The sequence below is a fragment of the Rousettus aegyptiacus genome, unplaced genomic scaffold (genome assembly GCF_014176215.1).
Source record: "Rousettus aegyptiacus isolate mRouAeg1 unplaced genomic scaffold, mRouAeg1.p scaffold_m13_p_2, whole genome shotgun sequence".
Lineage (NCBI taxonomy): Eukaryota > Metazoa > Chordata > Mammalia > Chiroptera > Pteropodidae > Rousettus > Rousettus aegyptiacus.
In genome coordinates, this window is record NW_023416295.1 from 26,883,146 (window position 1) to 26,911,102 (window position 27,957).

Here is a 27,957-nt window from a genome sequence, read left to right on the forward strand (position 1 = left end):
CGATTCACAAAAAAGCTCACTGAAGAGATGAATAAATGGATCTAGCACTCGCCTCCCACTGCCCAGCCTTTAGCCTAACTTATTCACAAAAACCCAGTCGGTACCTCCCAAGAAGTTTTGAGATTACTGACATTATATGATGGTTGGAGAGGTAGAAGATGATCAAGAATAACAACAACAATTACATTTGTAGAGTGCTTCATAGTTTTAAAAAGTACTTCACATGCTAAATTACCATAATTATCCTCACAAATGAACGTGTGAAATCATGTATAATTATTCTTAGCTTTACAAGTAGAAAAATGAAGGCTCAGTAATGTTAGTGGCTGTCTCAGCCTACAAGGCTTGTAACTGACAGGTCTGAGGCTTGAAACAGAACTTTAGGTCTCAAGTCTTAGACACTTGCCAAGGTCCCACTGCTTTCAATTCTCTTTAATATAGTTTTTAATAATACGTATCATCTCCAAATATACATTATTGATTATAACTAAAGGCTGGTGGCCTGGAGAAAAAGAACTGTTAATTTAACATTACAAATTCTCTTCCTTTCCCCAGAAACAGCCTTTCTGGTGGCTTCTATGCATCTCAGAACCTCCAAGAGAGTATTATGTGAACAAGATAAAGGAAAAACTTAAAGGCTGTCTGAACTAAAGGGGACTCCAGAGGATATCTTCTCTGAACTGAAGGGGGCATAGAGGTAGATGTTCAATTTAGATTCCCCACAGCTTCCAGAAGCAGAGACCTCACAGAAACTCATATAAAAAAAAAGCTGCCCCACTAGCTTCCTCAGCAGAAGAAAGACCAGTAAGAATTCAGGAGGGGTCACAGAGTTCAGGAAAATCACTTTCGGATTTATCATTTTCTTTCTCAGCACCAAAAATTGCCAGGGTCTGACATTATCGAAAATCAAGCTAGAACAAGGACCACTGCGGATCTCAAAAAGGCTGGCAAACATTACTAGCTCTTGGTCATTCCTATATCTCTCACTCTATTCATCAGGCAAACACATAACAATCATCCCTTCCATTTTCATTATGATCTTCTACACAATTACTTTAAGCAAACTCAAGCTAAGAATTCAAAGAGTTCAAAGGAATGAAGTAACATTATACCGCAATTGGATCAATGGATAAAGAAAGTAATGAGGCTGCTTTTCTTACTGTCCTTGTTTCTCTTGTTCAGAAGTCTAGACCGCTTCATTCCCTCCTACCTTCAAAAAGAGCTGATGAAATACCTGTAGTCTGAAACAAGATGAGGGTGCCTGAGTAGGTGGGCCTCCACTGCCATTTTGTCCATCTTCAAGATCCTCTTGAGCAAGTCGAACCGCCTCACTCTGTAGAGCAACTCAGCTAAGCCCATGGCAGACAGCTTTCCTTTCTCACTTAAAATATCCAAAAGATCCCTGACAGTAAGTGGAGCCACATCTTCAGCAACATCCCGACACAAATAAAGAAGCATCTCCTTCTCATCTTCATCAAGTGCCTCTTCAACCTGATGGATGACCTCAGCAGACATTCTGTAAAGTGTCGTTGCAAGGAAGTACAATAAGAATCCAGTCCAGTCAACAGAAGGCCATGAGGCTACTGACTTCATTTCTGATAGTTTTCTTCATTTCTTTCAGAATCCTTTGCAATGGAGGTGTTCTGTGGTTAAAAGGGAATTTTTTTAAATCCTCATATCAAAGTAACTTATGCTTAAAACTCAAAGTATAGGCTCTTCCTTTTTTGCTGGTCTCTCGAGCCTAGATGATTAAATTCATATCGTTAAGTCTATGAAAAGCAATCCTCAGTAGACAAAGAAACTGATTCAAAACTAAGACAGACAAAGAAGATAACCTACGTTTTAAAGGAAATGAAACTAGAGATGAATTATTTCCAAAAAAGCCCACGGGCTTTATCAGAATTTATCACGATGTACAATATGGTAAGAGAAATCACAGAAGGAATTAATGACGAAGTGGCAAATGAATGGTGGGAGGAAGTGGGAAAAGCCCAATGACTAAGCAGCTGATGGGACGAAACTAGTGTCACAGGGGTTAACTTTTTTTCAGTGACATTACCCAGATAGGCTTAAACAAATATGGGTCCTATCAAAAAAGACCCTCTGTGACATATCGAAAGTGATAGAAGAAAGAAGCATCTGTTCCTACCCCACCCCCTTTTTTCTATCTTTTTTTCTACTAATTTAAAATTGCTCATCTACATCTATAAGCAGAAATCTCTACTGCTATCCTCCCAGTCCCAGGCTCTTTTCACAGCTTCATTATGGATGCTCAAGACCTACCGCCACAGCTGAACACTGTCAAGTTTGATCATCTCTTCAGACCAGGAGACCCCTGTTGAAGTGCCAGAGACCCATTCCTCTCAGTACACTGCTGCAGAGCAGCAATTATCACTAGAGTTCCTAATGGTATCAGTGGAAGGAAAGAAGCAGAACAGGAGATCTGGATAAAGATCTAAGGGGAACTTGGGTGGTGGGAACGGTGAGGAGGCCATGCCATGGGGGTATCCTTAACTTCTTCCATTGCAACTCAACATATTTTCTTTCAAGGTAAGTTGCAAATGCCAGTCACTGTTATCTCTAAAGTTTCGCAGCTATGTTTTACATTATATAAATGTTTGAGTTTTTCTGGGAGAGTACCTTGTCTGTTTCTATCAGAGAGTATTTCAAGTTAAAAGTTAATCTTAGCAAAAAATAATTGAAAACACAACCCAACTGCAAGTTGCTAACTGTTGCTATATATTTGCATACAAGTATATTTATATATTTATCTATATTTAGTGAAAGTTACACTGAATATATTTTATTTACTTATAATCTATTTTATTTATATACAGTCTCAGTTCAGAAAAGACTTGAGGCATCTTACAATAAAAATGCATATGTGGAAAAAAATTTTTTATATGAAAATAAGGGGAAAAATTAAGTAAAGAAGTTAATATGCATGGAAGGATAGAGACTATAATGCAAATATGCAGGCCAAAAGGACCTAAACAGATTTTAATAGGCAGTGAATTTGTCCCTAAAATTCATGGCAGTCAAAGCAAACAGGGATATATGGGGCATTAATAAATAAGAAGAGGTCATTAAACACAAAAGTAAAAAATAAGGTACTATCCAAATTCACCAGACACATCTGAAAAAGAATCAAACAGAACTACTAGAAATGTTCAGCTCCCTAAAAACAGTGACCTAACTTTTGTCATTCACAATTACCAATGATCTAAAAATGTCAGCGATAGTTAACAAAACTAGATAATCATTTTAAAAAACATGATCTGCTCTGTTCATTTCCTCCAACTATCATACACAAGACTACTTTCTGCCTGCCAGTCACGCACACTAAGCAGAACTGGCATGCTGTATTCCCTCTGTACTGATGGAGATATAGCTTGGTAGCAAAATCCAAATTACTCAGTAATAGCATCTGGCATAGTCAGAGAAAATATCAAAAGGAAAACTGCAGATCCTATGCTGAGCCAAACCAACCATATGCAGCAAAATACCAGTGTGTATATGCTGGGGGTGGTATCTGGGGCAGTTAACTGTGGCTATAAGTGATTGGCATTTAAGAAAGAAGAGCTTGGAAGGGAGAAGTACAGTAAGATCTAAATAATCACTACCTTTTTGGGGTTTCTTTTAAACCCAAACCAAGATATTAACATAAAAATTACTCAGACTTGGGAAGTCCATAAGGTCTTCAGAGGCTCAAAACTCAAAACTATCCCACCTTCACAAGCCAGAGCATATGAAATATCTATTTTGCTGGGGGTGAGCTCATGCTAAAAATTACCATGCACAAAAATAAAAATCACCATCCATAACAGTAGACAAAACAAATATAACTCACATCCTGGGAAGCTATATCTGAAAGTTTAAAATATAAGTATCTTAAAACATTCAAGAAGATTAAAAAAAAAAAAAGTTCTGCAATACGAATACCCAAATCAATGGTTCTTCATCAGGGGCGATTTTGCTCCTCAGGAGATTTGACAATGTCTGAAGACATTTTGGGTCATAATAACCAAGTGGTGCTACTGGCATCTAAAAGGTGAAACCAGGGATGCTGCTAACCATTCCCCAATGCACATTCTTACAACAAGGAATTATGTATCCCAAAACACCAATAATGCCAAGATTGAGAAATGCTGCATTAGATAATCTGAAAAAGTTCTGGGTATAATACATACTGAGATGCTGAATCAAACATAAAAAATTTGCTCAGATAGACAGCTAAGCATGTAAGAAAGTAAATAAAATTGTAGAAAGCTAAAAAGAAAAAACAGCTAAAAACCAGTGATAGTTTTTTAAGATTTATAATAGCATCAAAACAGATAACATGTAGGAATAATTCTAACAAAAGATATGCAAGACATTAACAAAAAAAAAAACTATAAAGTATTATAGAAAAGACATTAATAAAGACTTAAATAAATATGTAGCTTTACCTTGTTCATGAATAGGGGGATTGAATATAATAAAGATATGAGTTCTCTAAAAAACCTGACTTTTGGATTAAAAGGCAAAGAACTTTTGAGACGGCAATTTATAAATAGTTAAATAGTAATTATGAGAAAAAAAGAAAAACCCAAAACAAATACTATACCTAATGGTGACATATTAGAAACACAACCAATTGAAGGAAGTTGCCTTACCAGATATTAAGATTTAATACAAATGTATAGTAACATGGCACAGAGATAGATAATAAAACAATACACAGATGAGAGCTCAGAAATCAATCCACACCCAGATGAATGAGGTGGCCCTGTAAATAAGTAAAGACAGTACATTACAATCCAGAAATGGTGCCGGGACAACTGGTTATCCATATACATAGGAGAGTAAACTGAGATTATTTCCTCGCACCATATTCCACATGTACTGAAGTCCAAAATATAAAATTTTAGAAGGAAATCTTTAAGAATATTATTATAACCTCCAATTACAAAAAGATTTCATAAGACATAAAAAGTACAAATCTTTTTTTAAAATGAAAAAAGATAAAGCAGAGGCTAAGAAGGCAAATGCATCATATTTCATTAATAAAGAATTATTATCTAGAATATAGAAAGCATTTTAGCAAATCAATAAGTATAAGACAAGCAACCCAAGGGGAAAAATAGGCAACAGTTTCTGGAAGAAAAAAGCCAAATAGCCACTAACCATATAAAAATATGTTTAGTAGTCAAAGAAATGCAAATTTACACTACAATGAGATATTATTTCTCAGTCGAATGCTAATATGTTACCAACTATAATAAAAATACAGAGAAATATGAAATCTTATACATTGCTAGAAGAATTATAAATTGGGAAATACACCTGGAAGAACAATTCGTCAATATCTGATGAAGATAAAAACATACATTACTCCATGACATGAAAATTTTATTCCTAAATACATATCCTTAAAAAATAGTTCAGACGGGTATACCAAAACATGTACACAAATTCCTAGCAGCAATGGATGTTATAACAAAAAATGGAAACCATCTAAAGGTCTTTTAAGAAGAGATTGAATAAAACGTTAGTCTTTTAGTGAAATACTATACAACCTTGAAAATGAATGAACTAGAACTACATGAATTTCCCAAACAAGTAAAAAGCAAAACAACAAAACAAATATTTTCACCTAGGCAAAAAGCAACTTGCAAAAGCATGCATTAAAATCCTAAATGTTAAAAATACTACATATTGTTTAGAAAGCGCGCGCGCGCGTGTGTGTGTGTGTGTGTAGTGAAAACATTAAAACATACATAATAAATACTGAATTGGTTTCCATTATAGGATGAATAAAATGTAACTAGATAAAAACACAGAGATAAAATGACTGAACTTGTAATATTTTACCACATAAGCTGGGCAACAAGTGTACAGAGACTAAAATAAATATACTTCATACGATATTCTCTGACCACAGTACAATTCATCTCTCACCCAGACTCTAACCCTGGACTTCGTTTGCCCTGCCTATGGCCTTACCCTCTCCAAACGGATCTCTCACTAGAATGAACTTTCTGAAGTTCATGCTTGAACCAAGTCACTTTCCTCATTCAAACCTTCCAATGGTTCCTCATCTCCCATGGCAGGTTCTGGTTCCTCATCTCCCATGGCAGGTTCCGATTTCTTTGCATTCAAGGTGGTCTAGTTCCTGTCCTCATTTCTCATTAACACACACCTTGCACATTTGGCTTCAACCAAACAAAGAGTTCTTTTCTGTGCCTTTGCCAGTATTGTTACTCTCTTCCCCTTACCTGCCTAGCAAAACCCTTCTCAGCTTTCAAGCCCAGCTGAAGCATCTCCTACTGTATAAAGCTTTCCTGGGAAGAGCCCACATAACTCCTTGTACCACCACCGTACTATGAACATACCTCCCTGGCACCCAGCATTAGCTCCAACAGGCGATAGTAAAATGTGGTTAACTTTAGTCAGGCTTCTCAGTCTTTCTTCAGAATGTCAACTTTGCCCCCAAACAATCTGGTATCCAAAGCACAGAGCATTCTCTGTAATCAGTAGCACAGCAGCCATCATGACTGGTTCCCACCACACCTTAACCTATCTAAGGACATACTTAACATTCCACTCTTTGTTGCTGCTTCTCCACCTGAAACGAGGACATGGTATGGCATGAAAGCAACGTTATGTTCACCAAGCCACAGTATGGAAATAAGTGTAGTTTTCCAGCAACACCACAAAACTGGGTGGTAACGAAGAGAAACCTGCCTTGCCAGCTGCAGAAAGCAGCGTGCAAACCTGCAACTTTCAGGTGTCTGTGAATCCCCGCTGATATACGATCATGAAGTCTCTTAAAGGAGTCACCTAAAAGTTTCTGAAAGGATAAAGAAGAAAGGGTTACGTGGTCCTGGGCAACACAGAATGTGGCCATCTCACAGGAGCTCTGAACATTTACCCTAAGCATAACCATTCACGTACATAACCTATGGACGTGGGCTGTGTAACAATTCAAGCAGCTAATATAATGAACTTATCTTTCCTCCTCCAATTGTCGGCATTTTAAATCTAAGGTAATACATGAAATGCCACCTTGTGCCCCACCTCCAAATATTTAAAATGAGGTATATAATGAATTCATCATGTGGTTCCTGAAATTTCTGAAATGTTGCAGATACACACCAAACATATTCTAGAAGACTTAGGCTGAAGCATAAATACATTCCAATTTGGAATGTTAATGACCATTATGTATCAGTGACTAAAAATATGCACTAAATATGATTTGGCTTCACAAGCAGTTAATTCCAATTATTGCCCACAACAATAGATGATCTCAATTATCAAATTCTATCCCATCTTTCAAGCCATCTCTTTAATAAGCTTGTCTTGATCCCCAAATCAGGTCCTCTCTTTCTGCTTCGTAGCAGTTTTCACTCTCTTCTGAAATTCATCTTATTCTAGTTGGCTTCCTGTCATATGAGCTAAGATTCTTGAGGATAAGTAAGTTCGTACTCATCTTCATTAGGCTGTGTTGGGCCTTAGTCAGGCCTGCCGAGCTCATCCTCCTAGGTAAGGCCTTTAACTGACTGGTCATCATTACACAGCTCCTCCAGCAGGCCTGAACATGTGTAACACTTACTCATCCTGCTTCATCTTGCTTCATTGTAGGTTATGGTGGAGTGAAATATCATACTTGGAACCTGGTTGTTAGGTCCAGGAGACAGAGCTTGTTAAAGGAAGCTTTTACAATTATATGAAGGTAACAATGCTGTTGTTGAAGAGTGGCTCACAATGTGATTTTATGAGGCTGATGAGCCCCCATGCAGAGTATGGGGAGCTGACAGGACCTCACCTTGAACTAGCAGAATATAATGTCTCCAGCCAAGCTCACCAGACATTCTCTGGCTTTTTAGCAAAAGGTGTATCTCCTTCCCCATAACTTTAGCTAAAAATTTATCCTTTGCACTTATCAAAATTTCTAAAACTATAAGATTTGTGTCAAAGTTTTCATTTTTGCCAAACCTCCACATCGAGTCCTCTGTATATAATTCTCCTCCTAGAATTAACTTAAAAGTGTCTAAACTTTAAAGTGTTTTTTCTTCAAATAAGATAGTCCTCTCATACTCTCAAAATTACTAATATGTTGTATGAGATGTTACAAGTTTAATACATAACTAATCTTCCATGAGCTACTGCTGTATTTACTCATATTGTGAAAAAGACAGAGAACATAACATGTGGCATTGACTACATCCATTGATTTACTATGAGACTTCAATTTCCTGTGCGAGTTTAAGCAATATTTCTCTGTTGCCTACTCTTTAAAACAAAGATCATTGACTTTAAAAGCTGTTTTCAAAAGCTTCAAGTAAAAAAAAAAAAAAAAAAAAAAGGATATATAAGCCAAAGGAAAATACCAAAGAAGTTCAAGGAAAAAATTCAAGAATTCCTCAAGTAGATAAGGAAGCTGTAGTTCTCACTTGTAAAATCAGATGTTAAAATGAAGTCATTACCCTAGGAAATATTTTAAGACTTGGAACCAGTAGCTACAAGAGGATTTTTCAATTACATTGTAAAACTAAGGTATATAAATATTGATATGAGAAACAATGGGTTTATTTCTCCAATTGAAACTTTCACTGCAGAAGACATAAACCATTCTGAATATGCAGATAAATATGGTATCAAATTGGTGGAGCTTAGTTCTTTCATAAGTACTGAATTACTAAAGATGAAAACCCAATATCTAGAATAAGAGGAAATAACAAAGAAGCTTTTTGTCTGTTTTGCACAAATAAAGACGGAGTGGTTAGAGACCATCAGAGAAAAGTAAACAAAGAACAGGTACAAAGTATAGGGGAATGGAAAGCCATTTTATCTGGAAAGAAAAGATCTAAGAATACATATTATATAAATGAATATATATTCATTCACTTATATGCCCACAAGATCAAAAAAGAAATTAAAATCAGAATTGAGAAGGGAGAAAAAACATTTGGGCATCTGAACAGATTAATAAAATGTAAACTGTGGATACACACATTCTCAAAAATAAGAAAAATGTTCACTACGAGAAAAAAAAATCTTTCATTAGAAACACTAATGCCAGAGGGAAGTGGAATTACATGTGAAAAAAGCAGAGATATTAATAGAAAAAAAAAACAGCAGTCCTTAAGTATGACTGGAGAAGCAGCAACATACAATGTACAAACAAGAACAAAATACATATTTCTAAAAACATTTAAAGACTATATTTGAATGCATAAATGTCTGAAAAAGACATTAAATTGGAACCTTTGGTTATCCTAGGCAATGGATTCCTAAGGGCTTTCTCTATTTACTTATTTTAACTCAGATAATTATAATACAATTTGACTGAAAAAGTTTTTGAAGAAAAACTATGCCACTACTGAGGATTAAGTGCAAGTCTACGGTAAGTGCAAAGCTAGCCACTGAGCATGTGAAAGAGTAGAAGAAATGAACCCACAGGCTGGGTTGCGAAGTCTTCCTAGAGGAGTTGACAGGAGCTGAATATGAAGGAGAAATACAACATTTCTATAATAATAGTATTTCTTCTCCCACTGATTTATAGTAAGGAAAACAGTGTGAATACACATTGACAACTCTGTGATCTGTCATTACTTCCCCCACCTGGCCCAACTGGCTTTCTCCTTCCTATTACAGGCTGGCTGTCCTGTGACCTTTTGTCTACGCTGCCTTGAAACCAAGTTACCTGTACAGGTTAACTTTGCCCCAACCACTCTGTGATCTTCTGCCGCAAGGAACCAAGTTCAGATTGCCCCTATGTCTCCAGCACCCAGACCTCCGCTTGGCCCAAAGAAGCTCAATAAATATTGATAGGAATGTACTGAATTAAAGGAAAGGAGGCATTTCAGTACATAAACATGACTTTAATTAGCCTTTGGTGCCCCACAAGAAGAAATAACCAGAGTCCATTCCGGAGATCCAAAAAAACTATAGTCCCCCTGACTAGGAGTGCTGTGGATGAGTCCCCAGGATGCTGAACGGCTGAAAACAGGAGACTCAATTCATTTCTGCCGCGATCGAGGGTTTGTGCCCCACGCCCCTGGAGTCCAGGGCGACGCCAGCACAGGGGTGCAGGTCGGAAGTAGAGGGGCGTACAGGGTTCTCTGTCTACTCACGCCGGGGAAGCCGCCGGCTCTTCCAGCTGTATCTCCGCCGGGAAACGTACCCACCCCACTGAGGGCACGATCAGATCTGCTGCTCCTGAAAACTGGTGTTGGGAAATTCCTCGGAGAGGACAAGGAACTGGATCAGAGTGTCAGAGGCGGCCTCCGGGCAGGCGTCCAAGAATCTCTTAGGGTTGACGTACGCCTCCTCCAGGCCTCGCTCCAGGGACACGCTGCCCGTCTGAGACCAAGTTTGAGAACTCTCCGCCCAGACCTTAAAAATTTCCACAAGGCACACAGTGTCTCTTTGAATCGTAAACTCTTCCTTTTCTAGGCAAAGGGCCGACATGGAGCTCCGGGGAATTACCTGTGGCAGGCAGAAACCGAGTGGATGCCGCCGCTGCTCGCCACCCTCCACTGACAGTGGGTGACTGACTGACAGGCGCCCCAGCAACGAAAACGTATTTTCGTTTCAGCTTCCAGTAGGTCCCCTGACACAGCTAAGAAAAAACAAACAAAACAACCTTCCCCCAACTACCCTCCCAACGTCCCATGTTGTGCAAGACTCCCAAAAAGGTAGGGAACAAGGGGCACCCAGTTCCTGCGTACCTGCTGGTGAAATCACCTAAAAAAGCAGGTGTAAGATAGGGTATAAAGATAGTTAAAGAAAAAGTTACAAACAGAAACATAAAACACGAAGTCGAAAGAAAAATCCATTTTAACCAAGACATCCAATCCGGAAGCTGTAAGGAAAACATATGTTAACAAAAGAAAGAGAAGGAAGGAAGGAAGGAAGGAAGGAAGGAAGGAAGGAAGGAAGGAAGGAAGGAAGGAAGGAAGGAGAGAGAGAGAGAAAGAGAGAGAGAGAGAGAGAAAGAGAGAGAGAGAGAGAGAGAGAGAGAGAGAGAGAAAATGTATTTGGTAAACACTGAAAATTCCCTTGCTAAACATGAGTCATCTTGGGGGAGTAGGGGGTAAGAGAGTTGAGTCAAGCTTCTTGACCCTCCGAATGAAACCTTTTAAAAGGCAAGCTTATTTAAGGGAACCACCAAAGGGAAAATACCAAAAAGTCTGTTCCTCTTATCTGAAATCCGGTCTGGCCCGCCAGAGCCAGTTGGACTTCTAGATTATCCGGTAGGTCTCAAAAAATGCTTGAAGTAAGCTATCACCCTATTGTCACCACCTCTTGTTGACTAAATAAATTTCAAAAGTCAACAAATATATTCGCAAGAGCTCCAACGTCCTTGAACTAACTTCCTTTTCCCGAGCCAAAAGCAGTCTGAATTTTCAATGGCCTTTGTTCTATTGCAGTCCACTGTTAATATGTAAAAGAACATGCCCTTCCGTGCAAATAAGAACATCTTTAAGTCACCTTAATTTCCCATCCTTTTGAAGGGGAAGAGACTGGGTGGGGGGTGGGGAGTACAGAAACAAAAACATTTTTAAGGCTTTACATAAATCAGTCAATCATTCCGACCGAAATATATATTTAAATGCTTTGAGAAATAACAACCCTGCCCTACTTCCTCAAGCTATTGCGAGAGAGTAAAAATCCCTGTCAGGCTGCCTGCTCTCGCTGAGTAAAGGCTACGCGCTCACATTACTGCAGGGGGAAAAAAATCCTCTTTCTCATCAACTTTTCCAAAGGACAACTGCCCTATCTTTTGAATATTTCACCACAGGTCTTGAGCAGCTCTCAAGATGATCTAAGGCAAAGTTTACACGACGCTGGCGACCTGCCACCAAAGCTCGCGCGGACTGTTTTCCGCCTCTTTGGGTACAGTGTTAGCCGAGGGTTATTCGGCCGAGTGGCGGCAGGAGCGCTGGCCGCGCACCTGAGATGCCCGCAGCCTCTGGAAACCCCCACTCCAGACCCGGGTGCCCGGCGAGGGGGTGGGAGTCGGGGAAGGAGCGGGGCGGAGGGGCTCCGCCCAGGCTGGCGCCCGCGGGCAAACCAGAAATAAGGAATCTGCAGGACTGAGTCACCTGCCAGAAGGCCCACCCCTCCCCTGACCCTTGCCTGGGCACCCCCCCCCCCCCCCCGCGCCCTCGCCCAGGGCCAGTGCAGGAAAGCGTGCGTTGGGGAGCTGCGGCGAGTGACAGACAGCAAAGGCAGTGCTCGGGGACAGCGGGGGCCCTCACACGAAAACCTGAAATCAGATCGCCGGGGTCTGAGGAGAGTTGGCAAGGTATAGAGCGTGAGCACCTACCGTAAGGTCCATCGTGGGACTCTCCTCCGCCTGGCAGCAGTCGGTCTTCACTTTCCGGCCTCTCCAGAAAAGGGCGCAAAATGGAGGAAAAAGAAAGCGAAACCACAAGCGGACGTGGCGCTCACCTACCTACCCACCGCCTCCTGCCACCCCTTGGCGTGCTGGCTGGCCTTCTCCCATCTCTCACCTTGGAAAAGATTTATGGCCTGATATCGGTTGCATTAGGGCCAAAGACCCCCTACTCACTAGCTTTCAATGAATTCCCTTCAGTTGAAACACTCTCCTGGCCAATCAACTCAGTTTCCTGGTTATATCTTTTACGACTATTCTGTGAACTCCAGCTAGTTGTACAAAGCAGCTCTAATTGTTATTACTTATTCAGCACTTCTAATGTTTTCTTTACTGACGTATGGGAATAATAATAAATAGCAAGTGTGAAAGAAACTTACTCTGGTACTCATTTTGAAATATAGACATCAAATCATGTATACCTAAAATGAATACGATGTTGTATGTCAATTACATCTCAAAATTTTTTGCAGAAATAATATCTGACCATGTGGCCAAATTCTAGGCAATGTTGGTATCCACCTGTGTGCTCTGAAAGTCAATTGCATTCCTTACCTACATCTGGAGCTTGAATTGAAATATGCACTCCCATCAAATATACTCAATGAAAAATACTTGTATTCTTGCTGTCTCAATCAAAATTGAGCAATAGCTAGTAGTACTATTGGCACAAATACTAACTCTACAACGAGGGGTTTTTGTATAAATAAAGTTGAATAAAATTTTTTGGGGTATCTTGTATTTCTGCAAAAAATAATTTTTTTGAATTTCTTCCTTCTACAGTGGTCGTTAAAAATTGGCCATCCACAAATATGGATTCCTAATCATATTGCTCTTTGTTGAAAACACTTAGACACACTTCTGCTGTATAAACAATGCTTACATGTCTATGGAGAGTCATATGTGGCCTATGTGTACAACCCTAAAGTAAACCAGAATGGGAGGCTATGATCGAAGAAGTTCTGGAACACAACTTCATTTTTATGTTGGTGAACATCTATTGGTCTCCTCGATTTTTTTTTTTTTGCTTGATTTTTTTTTTCTTTCATGAATAGATCATTGTATTTACGTGGTGGAAATGTTGGCAGAGTTCATAGCTCTGCTATTTTCTTCTCATTTGCTTGTTCTGGTATTGGCAGTATTAGCATCAATCAGCAGTTTCTTTGTAAAAATCTTAAGCCACTTATCTACTTCATGAATGTTAGTTTTGCTAAAACTGGTAGATAGTAAATTTCGTGAGCACACATAAAGTACAATCTGTAGCAATTTGCTGAAAGTCCCTTTGTTCTCTCCTGTCGTGGTAGAACTCCCACTTTTCCCTCAGTATACCTTATTTACCATAAATTCTGTGTGGCCACTGGGTATCCGCCAGGTGAGAGAAGCCCCCATTGTCAATCTTGTATGTTAAACATTTGCAAAATTGAATTTGTTTTTATTAAATATGAAAAGAAATGTGTTTAAATATTTTTTCTTCTCACCCCAGAGGACGGTCTCACACATCCTCTGAGTTGCGTGTATCCATTTGTGGGACCATCATTTTAGAAAATTAGTCCACTCTCTAATAACCAAATTTTTATGAAGAAAATTGGCAAATATAATCAGTAATAGAAAAGAGAAACGAATGCGGTTAAGACTCAGTCTATTTCTACTGGAATACTTCTATCTAGCTCCTATGCAAGTGGGCCCTGCCAATGTCCCCTCTCTCGCTGAAGTTAAATATGCAGAGTGTGTATTTCTTTTAAATTTTAAAATAAAGCATCTTCCTTTCTACAGTATCATTAGGATCTAAATTTGATTGAAGCAGCAAGTGAATGACTGTATATACACCTGAATGTATACCAAGTTCTACTTGTCTCTACTGCTGCCATCATGCCAATATTCTGCAAACACTTCTTTTCCTTTTTCCTTTTCTAATTTGTTTCTTTCATTGTATTAACCCTTCACATGGATAAACTCCTATTCCTTCCATGTTTTTGTCTTTGTACACAATTTCCATGCCACTAAAGTCCTCATGTTACTTTCAAAATGTCTGAATCTGTTTCATTCAGTATGTCGAAACACAATTTTCTTCAAAGTATAGGTATACAGTAAAATTACTGTATTATTTCATTTTTCCTAAAATATTATATGCCATACTTTAGAAAGTAGTTCTGAGAAAAGGTCCAAAAGGATAATCTTATGGCATTTCATAGTACTTATCACATACACAGTGCTTCCTATGGGCTGTGAAGTCAAACCTGGATTCAAAATATAAATCTGGAACTTATTAGCTGTGCCACCTGAGGCTTTGCTACTTTGCTATGGACTTGCCCTACATAACAAAATGGGGCTAATGCTTTTACGTGTAATCATATTCAGTGCTTATTTCGAGGTTAGCAAACACATCATTAGCATTATTTTCAATTGTAATTTGGTCATCAATTTTAAGAACAATTATCACATTTAATTGGTTCTTGTCCAAGTAATGGCAACAACTAAAATGACAATGGTTTGTGTGCTTTGAAGCTCCTAAGGAATTCAGGCAGTAATTTTCAAATTAACAAAATATATGGAAAACCACTCCTGCTTCCAGGAAAAATTATGATAGATGAGAAAAATCAACTTTAAGATGGGGAAGTAAAACTACTGCTATTTTCTGCTATAAATGTGTCAAGCACTGTACTTTCCAACCTCTCAACCTAACACAGCAAATGAATTTATTCATGACTATTCAGGTTATCTACTTCTTGAGTGAGCTTTAATAATCTTTTTTAAGGACACTGTCAATTTCACCAAAATTTATTGACATGAAGTTGTTCGTAAAACACCTTTATTATTGTTTTAATGTTTTAATCTTTTCTTTCGTTACTAATATTCCTATTATGTCTTCCTTTTTTTTTTTTATCAGTCTAGAGGTCCATTTAATTAGCTGTTTCCCACAATGTTTGACATTAGTTTTCATTTTATTTTATTAAAAATATTTTCTGCTTTTCCTATACTTTTTTTGAGCATGGAACACTTACATAGGGTAGTATCGAATTTCCAAATATCTGTGGATTTTTTCAGATGTTATTGTCTAATTTCTTTGTGGTCTGAGAACATAATTTGTGTTATTTCAGTTCGCTTAAATGTATTGTTATGGCCCAGAATAGTCTGTTGTGATAAATGTTCCACGTACACTAGAAAAGAATGAATTCTTTTTTTTTGAAAGGTCTATAAATACATCAAACTAGTTGATAAGTGTTGTTCAAGTCTTTTGTGATCTTGCTAATTTTCTACTTGTTCTATCAATTACTTTAAAAGGATTGTTGAAATTTCCAACTATAATTGTGAATTTGCCAGTTTCTCCTTTTAGTTGTTTTGTCCCATATATTTTGAAGCTCTGTGCATATATATTTAACATTTTTGTTTTCTTAATGAACTGACTCCTCCATAATTATGAAATGTCCTTCTTTCTATAATTTTTATTTTTCTATTAGTTTACTTTAGTTTTGAGTGTAGAGCAGTGTTAGACATTCATATAATTTATGACATGATCCCGTTAGTCTAAAATGTCCCTCTTTATGACAATTCTTTATTCTAAAATCTATTTTGTCAATATTCTTTTCATTGGTGTTTGCACAGTATCTTTTCCCATTATTTTTACCCTATATCTTTAAAGGGGTTTTCATTTAAGCAGCTTATAGTTGGGGCCTGCTTTTTACCCAGGCCGATGTCTTTTAATTGGAATGCTTTAGAATTTAAACTTTAGAACATTTACATTTAGTATAATAAGATTAAGTTTAAATCCACCTCCTTGCTGTTTCTATTTGTCTTATTGCTTTTTGTTCTTTGTTAAACTCTTATCTTCTTTCACAAAGTTTTTTATGGTTCCATTTACCACTATCATTTACTCTGGGACTCCATACATTGGTTAGACGTCTATAATGTTCATAACGACCCCCTCCCCAATTGCTCCCTCCCTCCCCAGGCCCTCCACTTAACCATCATACTAATGCTAACCACATTCCCTCTGTCATGCTCCTCATACCTAACTATCGACTACTAATTTGTAGGTTGCTTCCGTATCTTGGCAATTGTAAATTGTGCTGCCATGAATATTGGAGTGCATAGATCTTTACAAATTATTATTTTGGTTTTCTTTGGATAAATACCCAGAAGTGCAATTGCTGGATCAAAAAATATATCCATTTTTAATTTTTTGAGGACCCTCCATACCATTTTTCATAGCAGCTATACCAATTTGCTATCCCATCAACAATGTATGAGTTCCCTTTTCTCTGAATCCTCACCAACACTTGCTATAGTTTGACTTATTGATGATAGCCATTCTGACAGGTGTGAAGTGATATCTCATTGTGGTTTTAATTTGCATTTCTCTGATGATTAGCGACCTTGAGCATCTTTTCATATGTCTGTTAGCCATCTGTATTTCCTCTTTGGAGAAGTATCTGTTCAGGTCTTCTGCCCATTTTTTAATTGGATTGTTTTTTGTTATTGTTGAGTTGTATACGTTCTTTATAAATTTGGATATTAATCCCTTATCAGGTTTATCATTAGCGAATATCTTCTCCCAGTCAGTTGTCTTTTTGTTTTGTTGATCAAGTTTATATTTATAAACAAAAATCTACAAAGAAAAAATCACCATGGCGTTTTATTCTGGCTTTGCTATTTAAGCAAAAACACTACCCCTCTTCAACAAGCTGAGTTTTAAGTCTCAATTTTAGAGATTTAATTAAAATTTAAAAATTCAATGATGTGAAATGTCTAGTTTATTAAGACACACAGAAAAAAATGTCAAACTTTTCACAGTGTGGCAACAAGGACTAAGGCAAAAGCAGAAAATATCGCAAGAAAGAAAAATGAACATAACTCATGGATATGTCAATCAGAACTGGGCAGGAAGTATTTTATAGAATAATCTAGGTCCTTCTAAACACCTGCAGAGGATCACAAGTGCGGCAAGGCCAAATGCCATTTAAACACTATGAAAGTATACTTAGATCATAGTATCATTCATAATACCTAAAATGCAGAAGCAACCCAAGTGTCCACCAATGAGTGAAGAGATAAGCAAATTGTGGTATATACAGAGAGTGAGATATTATTCAGCTTTAAAAAGAAAGGAAATTCTGACACATGCTACAACATGGGATGACCCTTGGGGATATTATGCTAAGTGAAATAAGCCAGTCACAAAGAGATAAATACTGTATAATTCTACTTGCATGAGGTATACTATGTATACAGTCAAAAGCATAAAGACAGTACCCCTAATGGTGGTTGCCAGGGATTGAAGGGGAAAATGGGGAATTATTGTTTAATGGGCATACATTTTCAGTTTTACAAGACGAAAGGAGTTATGGAGATGAATGGTGGTAATGGGTGCACAACATCATAGGTAGATTTTAGTAACAAAGACTGTACACTTAAAAAGTTAAAATGGTAAATTTTATCATAATTTAAAAAACTGGAAAAAATCAGAGCATATCTATTTATCAACTATATGCTAACTGTAGGCTATACACAGAATGCACTGCTACTGGTACTCAACCCCTGTGTATTCCAAATCAAATCTTATATGATTTGAGAAACTTTTTTTTATTATTATTAAAGGATGACAAAAAACAGACTGGCACATGTATTCTTTATTGAAATTTACTAGTACTCTTTAACGGACAAAGACAAGTGGGCTATAGTGAAATTTTATTTTTATAAGAGAGTGAAAAAGCCACAGAGATACTTCGAGATATTATCTTCAGTGGTGCTTCTTATCCTTATTCTGGGACTCCAGTAAATATTCAGCCCCTACAGCTACCACAAATGCAGCAAATCCCCATTTGAATCCTTTTAATAATGCACCAACAAAGGAAACATTGTTTGCAAAGCCGCCCATGTATCTCCAAGCTTCATTGCTAGAGGGAAAATAGAAAAATTATAATCACACACATCTTACACATAGTCATTGAATAAAATACATTTTCATCTTTCTAATAGACAAATACAACCTTATGTAAGATAATCTAAGTGGCTCACAATAGGAATCTGTGTGGCATAGGATAACGTCTATATGCCTTCATTTCACATATAAAATAGAGGAAAAAACACTTGATTTTACATTTCACAGTCATAATACTCAGGATTTTATAAAATTCTCAAATGCAAAGCTTACTCCAGCTTATCAATCACAAGTCATCAGTGTGGCTTTGCCCATACTAGTTATTATAGCATCATGGAAAGAGGGAGTTAGAGGGCATTAATTTTTTTTCCGTCACTTATACTAGTTTCGCAGCCTTTAAGGCTGGGAAAATTACTTAACCTGCCAGGGCTAGCTTCCTCTCCTACTCAATGATGATTACTATCTATCTTATAGTGTTATTATAAAAATTATACAGAGTAAAATATGATATATTTTGGCACAGAGAGTATGTAACATTTGACATTATTACTATTTAAGAGAATCATGGCTTTCCCCTGTCATAGCAGCCTGAACTTTAGAAGACTGATTTTCTCTCCTGGCAATCATTCTTCTGAGTACTCTGAACAGAGAAGTAAACAGAAATCAGAGCACTCTTGTGAAAAAAGTTGTCTCTCACATACAGGAATAAGTGAGTGGAAAAAAATCATGTTATGAAAGACAAAAATCTTAACTTAAAAAATCTGACTTACTAAAAAATATGAGAGCTAATCAAATATAATTTAGATACCAAAACCAGACAAAAATATTAGAAAACTATAGTAATAATATCTCTCATGAACGTAGATGCAAATATTCTTAACAAAATTTTAGAAAATTGAATTCATCAATATATATAAAAAGTATACTATATCATGATGAAGTAGGCGTTACCTCAGAAGTACAACACTGGTTTAATATTTGAAAATCAATAACAGTAATTCTTCATATCAACAGGATAAAAAAACGATGTGAGTTTTCAATAGGTTCAGAAAAAGCATTTAACAAAATTCAAAACCCATGAATAACAATATCAATAATAATGGCAACTCATAGTAACCTTGGAATAGAAACTCCTCAACTTGATGAAGGCCATCTATGCCCACCTCACAACTAATATCATACTTAGTGGTAAAAAACTAAATGCTTTCTCCCAATGAGGAAAAAGGTAAAGATGTCCATTCACGCCATTTTTATTCAATATTATATTAGCAGTGTTGGCCAGTGCAATAATCTAAGAAATAAAAGGTTTACAGATGGAAAAGACGACTGTCTCTGTAGACCAAGTGATCATCTCTGAAATAAATTTTAAGAAATCTATAAAAAAAAACTGCTAGAAAAAGTGAATTTAGCAAGGTAATATGATACAAAGTAAACATATAGAACAATTGTATTTTTACATATTAGCAATGAACAAACAGAAGCTTAAAAATTATCATTTCTAATAGCATAAAAGTACAGGATAATTAAAGATAAACTTAACGAAATATGTACAAGACCTGTATATAAAGCAATAAAACACTGATGAGAATATTAAAAAGGATCTAAATTGTCCATAGACTAGAAGACTCAGTATTGTTATCAATTATCTGCAATTGAGGTATAGAGTAAACGTGATCCCAATTAAAATCCAAGCAAATATTTGTAGAAACTGAAAAGCTCTTTCTAAAACTGAAATGTAAATGCAAACAACTTAGAATAGCTAAAAAAATAAAAATAAAAAAAGTTGAAGATCTTATACCACCTGATTTGAAGACACTGTGGTACTGGCATAAGGGTAGACATATTGATCAGGGTAACAGAATAGAATCCAGAAATAGACCACACAGATAATGTCAATTGATTTGAGAAAGCTATCAAGGTAAATCAATGGGGGAAGGCGGTCTTTATAAATGATGTTGAAACAAACTTTACGTCCATATGCAAAAATATTAACCTTCATCCTTACCTCACATGACATAAAAATTAACTCAAAATGGATCATATGCCTAAATTTTTAAAAGAACACTATAAAAACTTCTAAAGACATTACCAAGTAAATAAAAAGATAAGCTATACTCTGGTGGAAAACATTTGCAAAACTTATATCTGATAAAGGACTTATATTGAAAATACAGAGAGAGCTCTTATATTCTATAATAGAAAACGAACACCCTGAATAATAAAATGTTCAAAAGGTCTGAATAGACATTGCACCAAAGAAAATATATGAATGACAAATAAGCACACAAAAAGATTCTCATGATCATCAGTCTTCATAGAAATGTAAATTAAATTAAAACCATCACGTTCACTACAATGGCTAAAATTAAAAGACTGATAATACCAAGTACTGATGAGAAGACTGAGTGACCTAAATTCTCATATATTGCTGGTGGGAATGCAAAATGGCACAACCACTTTGGAAAACACTTTGGCAACTTTTTTTTTTTTTTTAAACGCCTACAGCACCTGGAATTCCTAGGTGGTCTCCCATCCAAGTACTAATCAGGCCCAATCCTGCTTAGCTTCTGAGATCAGATGAGATCGGGCACATTCAGGGTGGCATGGCTGTAGACACAAGTTTTTTTTTTTTTAAATAAAAAAAACTATATACTTATCATGTGATCCAGAAATCCCACTCTTATGTATTTCCCCAAAAGAAATGAAAACATATATTCACACAACTTGTACTCAAATAGGTATAGCCCCAAACTGGAAACAACCCAAATGACCATTAACTATTGAATAGTAAACAAAATGCAAACAAGTGGGTATTACTTAGCAATAAAAAAAAAAAAAAAAAAAAGGATCTATGGATATAAGTTAACAATGTGCATAAGTCTCAAAAACATTATGCTAAGTGGCCAGAACAAAAGATTATATGCTGTATGATTCCAATTGTATAAAATTCTAGAAATGGCAAAACTATAGAGACAGAAAGCAGATTGATGGTTGCAAGGAGCCAGGGGTAGGACGGCACTGAGTGAAAAGGGGAATGAAGGAACTTTTGGGGATGAAAGAAATAGTCTGTATTATGACTCTCGTGATGGTTACATAATAGAATACATTTGTCAAAATTCATGGAATCATATACTTAAAATGTGTGAATTTTATTGTATGTAAATGATACCTCAATAAACCTGCTTTAAAACTTAAATGTAAAAAGCCATTTTCAATAATTTTTAAAAGGAAAATAATTGAAAGGTATATAGAAACTAATTCCCTAGGATAAATTCTATCTAAATATTTAATTATTCTTACCGGCCCCATGGATCCCTTAGCCCTCGTGCAGCCAGCTTCTCCTGGACAGTTTCTAAAGGTGTCCCCTCTATCTTCCATTGTTTATAATCTGGAAGTTCCATTTTACTATGACCATGTTCATGTCCATGTCCATGTTCGTGTCCATGGGCCATGTCTATAGGAAATGATTAACATAAGAGAGAAATACACAGATTATAGATATCAAATACCCAAATTTACTATTCACGTTTCAAGATAAAACATTTAATGTTTTAAAAAGAAGCCAATATAAATACTTGAAAACTCTGAGTTAAGAAATTTTATAAAATAGTGTCTTATTACATAACTAGTATATATTCACAGTTAGGAAGTACACATATACAAAATACAAAAAATAAAAACAATCAGTGATCTCACCACTCAGAGGCAACCATTTATTATCTCACTCCTTTCTTTATTATATATAATAACACCAGACATTTATTGAGCCCTATGCGCCAGGTGCACTAAAGTGTTTTACATGTATTAACTATGTGAACTTAAACTACTTAATAAAACTCTTTGAACTTAAACTACGATTATTGTCCCCATTTTACAGATGAAAACATGAGTTTCAAGAAAGTAAGTAACTTTCTGAAGATAACAAAAATAGTACATAGTACAATGGATTTTAAACCTTGCAGTTTGGTTTCAGAGCCCTTATTCCTAACTTCTAAGCAATTTGTTTCCTTCCTTTTAACCTTTCATAATGCATACACATGTAAAATGAGGATGTTTTACATACTATTTTGTTATCTGCTTCCTTTAACATGATCCTTTTAAAATGCAGTATTATTTTAAATACATATGATCACATGAACTTTTCTGTAAAGAGCCAGATAGTAAATATTTTAGGTTTTGTGGGTCAAAAGGTAAAATCAAGGACACTCTGTAGGCACTTATATAAAAGCAAAAAAAAATATTTTGTTGATAAAATTCAAAATATAATAATTTTTTTTGTAAGACAGGCCTACTGATAAAAAAATGGAATTCTCTTTTTTGGAGATAACATTTTGCTTAACTTGGGCTCAAAGTTTAGTGTTCCTTAATATCAAATTGATTGTTTACGTTAGTATGTAGAAACAATTCTTAGCTCATAGGTGTATAAAAACAGGTCGAACTTGGCCAGCAGGCTGTAGTTTGCTGACTCCTGAACTAGACCAACAGAGACCTTATGACTCCTTTTTAATGACTAAGTTTGCTTCTTAAATAAAATATGCCTTCAACAGTTATATAAAGATTTCAGTTGTAAAACTAGTTATTTTTATAGGTAATGTAAATTTTTTTACAGATAATGTAAAAATAAACTTCAGCTCAGTCCCCAGTTAAATTGCTATGAATTTCAAATTAAGGGGGGTATGAATGAGTAATGCTATACTGTACATTTGTATAAGGTTAGTAGCAGCAATTCTATGATCATTGCTCCCCAGAAATAAGACCAAACCAAATAATTACCATTATGTTTGCATTTTTAACTATGAACACGCCCAATAAGGGGGCAGAATTCTTATACTGCATTTTAGGAGACAATGATAATTATTAGATAGTATATACCAAAACACATTATGTGAAATGCTCATTTCATTAAACAATAGTCCCCAGAATATTGGGGGGTTGGGGGGGGGAGGTAGAGAGGAAACTGTACATAGTAATTTTGACCAATTAACATTTAATATTTATATTTACAAACACTTTTTTTTTTTTTTTAGAATTTTTAGAAGAGCTTATTTGATGCAAACTTATGGGAGCAAGATCTCATATGCTCCCTATAGATACTACAAAACATTATGTTGATGATTTTCACATTTAAAAGAGAATGAAAACCCATACCCACTCAACACAAGTTAAAACTACAACCTAACTCTGAATGAAACATTTAATCCATTATTTCATTACTAGTAGATTCAGTAATATAAAGGAAAAAATTTTGGTTTCAGATTTCAGACTGACTTTTGAAATTCAACACATTACAAAAAAAAAAGACTTTTAGAAGCATTTAATTAGAATAACAATGTCTTGGCTTCTTCAAACATTTTCAAAAAAATTTTTTTAAATGTTTCATTCCCAAAATGTTTAGAGATTATAAGACAAATCCTTATGGCAAATGTCAATTCTAGAATATTAACTATCATTGAGTATCAACAAACTTTGAAGAGAAGACAAAACAAACATCAAAATTTTGTGATAAAAGTTTGATTTTGAAAATAAAAGCTGAAACATTACCACAGGATAAAGCCTTTTTCCAAAATATGATATTACTATGTCCAAAATATTAAGTAATTTGGAAGATAAAACTTTGAAAGAAAACATGAAAGTATATATACACTAATTTCTCCTAAGCAAATTTTTAAAAAAAAATTCAAATGTTTTCTCTCCTGCCTAATTAAAATATTTCAGAAAGCGTCCCTTTATAGACATTTACTAAACAGACTATTTCAATGACTTTTCAAAAAGAACAAGAAGTTGGACACTTTCTAGGGAACTTTTCATTTTCTTTTAAAAATAATTTCTACTTCAGAATACCCGTAACTCAAACAATGATATCCTGATCACTTGAAGGAAGAGTTTGGAATTCTACTGAAGTACAGACTTTGACGCTGTACAGATGTGGCATCGGATCCTGGACACATCTTTCTATAAAATGCTAGGCAAATCATTAATCTCTCTGAATTTCAGTTTCTTCATTTAACATGAGGATAAAACTTACCTTACAAGATTGTGAGAACTGGGGAAATCACACTGTGATGTACCTTTCACTTTCACACCCAGGCGGTGAGAATGTGACTTAGCACAACCACTCTGAAAAACTGTTTGGCATGACCTAGAAAAGCTGAACATTTGGATACCTTATGGCCTAGCAATTCCACTCCTAAGTATGTAAACTCGAGATCTGCACTGTCCAATATGGTAGGTAGCTACAAGCAGTTGAAATGTGGCTCAGTGCAGCTAGAGAACTTAAAATTTTAAAGTTGGGGACAATTTGGGCATATGAATCTACTTTTTCAATGGTAAATTTGATGAAATATAAGCACAAATTGAGTGTTTATGAAAACTTAGCATACATAATCTTTAAGTGTAAAATACATCAATTTTGAAGACAGTATGAAGAAAATGTAAAATATTTCATTAATAACTTTTCATACTGATTATATCTTGAAATATTTTGAATATACTAGATTAGATAAAATACATTATTAATTTGTTTCTTCCTACTTTTTAAATATGGTTACTTGAAAATTTTATTTTATTTTTATTTATTTTTTCAACACCTACAGCACCTGGTATTCCGAGGTGGTTTTCCATCCAAGTACTAACCAGGCTGGACCCTGCTTAGCTTCCGAGATCAGATGAGATTGGGCATGTTCAGGGTGGCATGGCCATAGACTTGAAATTTTTAAATTACATATTGCTTGCATTATATTTTCATTGGACAATACTGCTCTATAGAAACTCTTGCATGTGTATAATAAATATATTTTTAATATATCTAGCCACCTTGTTTATGCTAGCCCCAAACTGTAAACAAACCAAATAGCCAACAATAATGGATTACAGAAGTTACCTATGGAATATTACGCAAAAAAATTCATGCAAAAGTATGAATAAATTTACAAATGTAATGGTGAACCAGAAAATGATCCTATTTATATAAATTAAAAATCCTAACAATTCATTTTTTAGGAATGCATTATAGATGGAAAATTAAAAGTAAATCGAGGAACGTTTATCATAAATCAGGATAGTGGTTATCTCTTGGTGGAGATGGAATCCAGGAAGCTCTACAGGGAGCTTTCAAAGCAGTGTTTTTTCAATCTATTTTTAATTCTTGGACCTCAAAGGAGTTTTCTTTGGACATTTTTTTCCCTATCACATGTCCACCCCTAATAAAATTTTAATATCATACATATACTGTGTATCTGTTTATGTACAACAGCTTTTTGAAGGACCACAAACCATTGTAGTATCTAAGATTTTTTTCACATCCCTCTCATCCTCTAAGAACCAATTTTCACCTCCTTAAAGGGCAATCACCTCTGCTAAGAATACATGTTTTAGGTTATTGACAATGCTTTTTTTTTTTTTTTGACCTGAGGGATGACTGCACAAGTGTTTGTTTGATTATAATTCTTCTAAATGTACTTATGTGTTATACACTCTTCTGTTATGTATACTTCACAATTAAAACTAATATTAGATAAAGTGACAAATTATGCCAAGAACTCAACAACGGGTTCAGAGCTGCTCAAATAAGAACAGTATGGAATTAAGTTTAACCAAGAAAGCATACGCAATCATGAAATTTAAAAAAGCTATCTACCTATGTTTGGGGTGAACCAATAAGTTTGGTGGAGATCAACCTTCACTAAAGGTTGCTGGCATACCTTCCCTACGAAGAAAATAAGAGGATACTGCCACTTACACTACATGTAATTTTATGGTTTACTAAAGACTTTCAAGTAATATTCAATTTTCTCATTTTAAAAATTGCGAATACTATAAGAACACTAGAAAATAAGACAAATGAACTTTCAGTGTCTCAGTTCCTGCACTTATGTGTATGCACGTTAAAAATAGTAATCACTCTAAAAAACTAATGTAATTTTCTACCCTGTTTTTTTTCACTTTAACACTGCGTCATAAACGTCCACACCAGAAAAAAGCTTATTTAAAACTACACATTTGTAAGGTAGTCATTACAATTATTCCTATTTTACAAATTCCTATTTTCGATTTGGGGGCTTGTCTGCCTTTGTTCAATTCGAAGGTAAACCAAAAAACATGGGGCAGAGGGTGCTGCGGCTGGCAGAGGAGGAAAACAGCATTTAAATTAACTACAGAAATTGTCACTGCATTCCTGTTACAACCGCCCCTCACTACAACGAATTTCATAGTTCTCTCTCCTTAGTTCTTCGATCTTCCCTGTAGAGCTAACGCGCTCACATCTTTTTCTATTTAGTCTCTCCTTTTCTACAACCAAAATAGTCTTATTCTTATTCTCTATCAAGAGATCTCCCACCAACTCTGTAATTTACCTGACAGCAATCTGACCTCTCAGGACATTCAATATTCAACCCTGACGCCGGAGCCGACCGGAAACGGAAGTCGCCACCTCGAATACCTCACGGCAGGAAAGCAGTGAACCCATTAACGTTCCGGTTCTGAGTCGCAGATTCCTGGATCAGGTGGAGATGACGTGAAGAAGACTGGAGGTTGACATTTTCCCGCACATCTGTGCATCCAAAGTCTGACTAAAGTAAGAGAAATCGTGGAGGGCAGAGGGCAGAGGGCAGGGAAAAGGAGATGTTTTCCTTTTTTGGAGACCGGAATCCTTAGATACTGCACAGAGGGGCGGGCCGCGGAAATGCTGCAGCCAATAAGTGATGTTGTTGTTAGAGTGTGGACTCACCCAATGGGAGATCTGGTTATTGCGCTGCAGTTGGCAGGCTCCTGCGGGAGGCGGTAGCGGCTAGAAGCCGGAGGCAGCAGGGTGACAGGTAGGCGGCGGTGCTGTCGTTGGGGGACGCAGAGTGCTAGATCAGAGAAGGTTTTCTTCTTGTGTGGCTGCAGGAACTATAAAGGGAATCTGACGAGGGCGGTTTGGGCAGGTGGCAGCCGGTGTGTTGGTAGTTCCTGAGTCTCTCTCAGATCAGGTAGCGGCTTGGAGGGTCATGAGGAAAAGGCAGCTGAGGCGGGTGGAGGCTGATCCCTGTGCGGCAACGTGGGGGCCTAGGGCGTAGGGGGCTGCGGCAGCGCGGGCATAGAGAGGAGAGAAGCGGGAAAAAGACGGTGTCGTGATGGCTGGAGGAATTCCTTGCACGAAGCTTGGAGAGAAAAAAGGACGCGGCATTGCAGGCACCTGAGAGAAATCCTAGGGATTGCTTCTTAGGGCCATTTCTCGGGGGTAGAAAGAGGGAGCAGGGAAGAAAGATTTACTGGCGGTCAGATACTTGAAACTCTCTGTAGCTATTCATTATGTAACCCTTGGCTGTTATTTACCCAAACAACTAGATTGTTCCTCTTGGAGGAGGAGGTCTGGCAGCCTATCGATGTGTCAGGATAGTTTTTGTTGTTGTTGGTTTGAGTGTTTTCTACCCCGTCAGGCTCCGTAAGCGAAGAAGCATGAAGGATAAAGTAGTCACGAAGACCTTACCCCAAATATGGACTTGGACTGAGAGATTCGTTAGAGATAAGCGTGGCCAGGTTCACGTTTCGTAGTTCATGAATGTATTTGTTTTGAGGGTCACGGCTGATTACAAATACTTCTTTTTTTTAATCTTAAGGAAAGTGGAGAGCCTCAAAATCATTAAGAGGTAAGTGCGAATTGGAAAATGACTAGAAATTTAATTGTTAGATTCTCCCTTCCCCCTTAGAT

General features: G+C 36.5%; 3 protein-coding genes, 1 non-coding gene and 1 pseudogene across 14 annotated transcripts in view; 1 reads left to right on the forward strand and 4 right to left on the reverse strand.

The window, feature by feature from the left end:
- CFLAR (CASP8 and FADD like apoptosis regulator) overlaps positions 1-12,500 on the reverse strand; it is a 45,072-nt gene extending 32,572 nt beyond the window's left edge. For 2 of the 6 annotated variants that reach the window (XR_001595156.2, XM_016131087.2), the window contains exons 1-2: positions 12,320-12,500; positions 1,235-1,643 (exon numbers count right to left, since the gene is read on the reverse strand). Coding sequence is in view for 4 of the 6 variants with exons in the window: in XM_016131087.2 (XP_015986573.2) it covers positions 1,235-1,593 (359 nt within the window). In the remaining 2 variants the exon portion in view is untranslated. Of the gene's footprint in view, positions 1-1,210; positions 1,644-10,121; positions 12,082-12,319 lie in introns of those variants that run through there. The other 4 variants (XM_016131089.2, XM_016131088.2, XM_036237983.1 and 1 more) reach the window with 4 other exon arrangements.
- Positions 12,501-17,997: 5,497 nt separating this feature from the next.
- Positions 17,998-26,837, reverse strand: NDUFB3 (NADH:ubiquinone oxidoreductase subunit B3). 3 transcript variants are annotated; one of them, XM_016131103.2, is made up of 4 exons: positions 26,618-26,782; positions 24,292-24,414; positions 21,567-21,720; positions 17,998-18,282 (listed from the first exon to the last, which is right to left on the reverse strand). In XM_016131103.2, exons 3-4 carry the CDS (start codon positions 21,716-21,718, stop codon positions 18,126-18,128), a joined length of 309 nt encoding a protein of 102 aa, XP_015986589.1. In that variant the 5' UTR covers positions 21,719-21,720; positions 24,292-24,414; positions 26,618-26,782; the 3' UTR covers positions 17,998-18,125. The 3 variants fall into 3 exon arrangements, with proteins under 3 accessions (XP_015986589.1, XP_036092170.1, XP_015986588.1); XM_036236277.1 differs by lacking the exon at positions 24,292-24,414 and having other exon boundaries at positions 21,567-21,718; positions 26,757-26,837; XM_016131102.2 differs by lacking the exon at positions 24,292-24,414 and having other exon boundaries at positions 26,618-26,773.
- On the reverse strand, positions 20,763-20,881 carry LOC118614609. The gene has a single exon (XR_004956127.1). It is a non-coding gene; the product is annotated as a 5S ribosomal RNA (ribosomal RNA).
- LOC118614873 lies at positions 24,851-24,969 on the reverse strand (annotated as a pseudogene).
- A 183-nt stretch (positions 26,838-27,020) lies between the features above and the next one.
- FAM126B (family with sequence similarity 126 member B) overlaps positions 27,021-27,957 on the forward strand; it is a 66,516-nt gene continuing 65,579 nt past the window's right edge. For 2 of the 4 annotated variants that reach the window (XM_016131096.2, XM_036236276.1), the window contains exons 1-2: positions 27,024-27,079; positions 27,866-27,895. The gene's annotated coding sequence lies outside the window, so the exon portion shown is untranslated. The other 2 variants (XM_016131097.2, XM_016131098.2) reach the window with 2 other exon arrangements.

What these genes read in the sequence shown, in the direction of transcription:
- NDUFB3 (XM_036236277.1), bottom strand. Translation starts at nt 26,822, where the DNA reads ATGCACAGATGTGCGGGAAAATGTCAACCTCCAGTCTTCTTCACGTCA. An exon ending in CATCTCCACCTGATCCAGGA is followed by an intron (nt 21,719 to 26,756) that starts ATCTGCGACTCA and finishes TTTCCTATAGAC; the next exon opens with ATGGCCCATGGACACGAACA. An exon ending in CTAAGGGATCCATGGGGCCG is followed by an intron (nt 18,283 to 21,566) that starts GTAAGAATAATT and finishes TTTTCCCTCTAG; the next exon opens with CAATGAAGCTTGGAGATACA.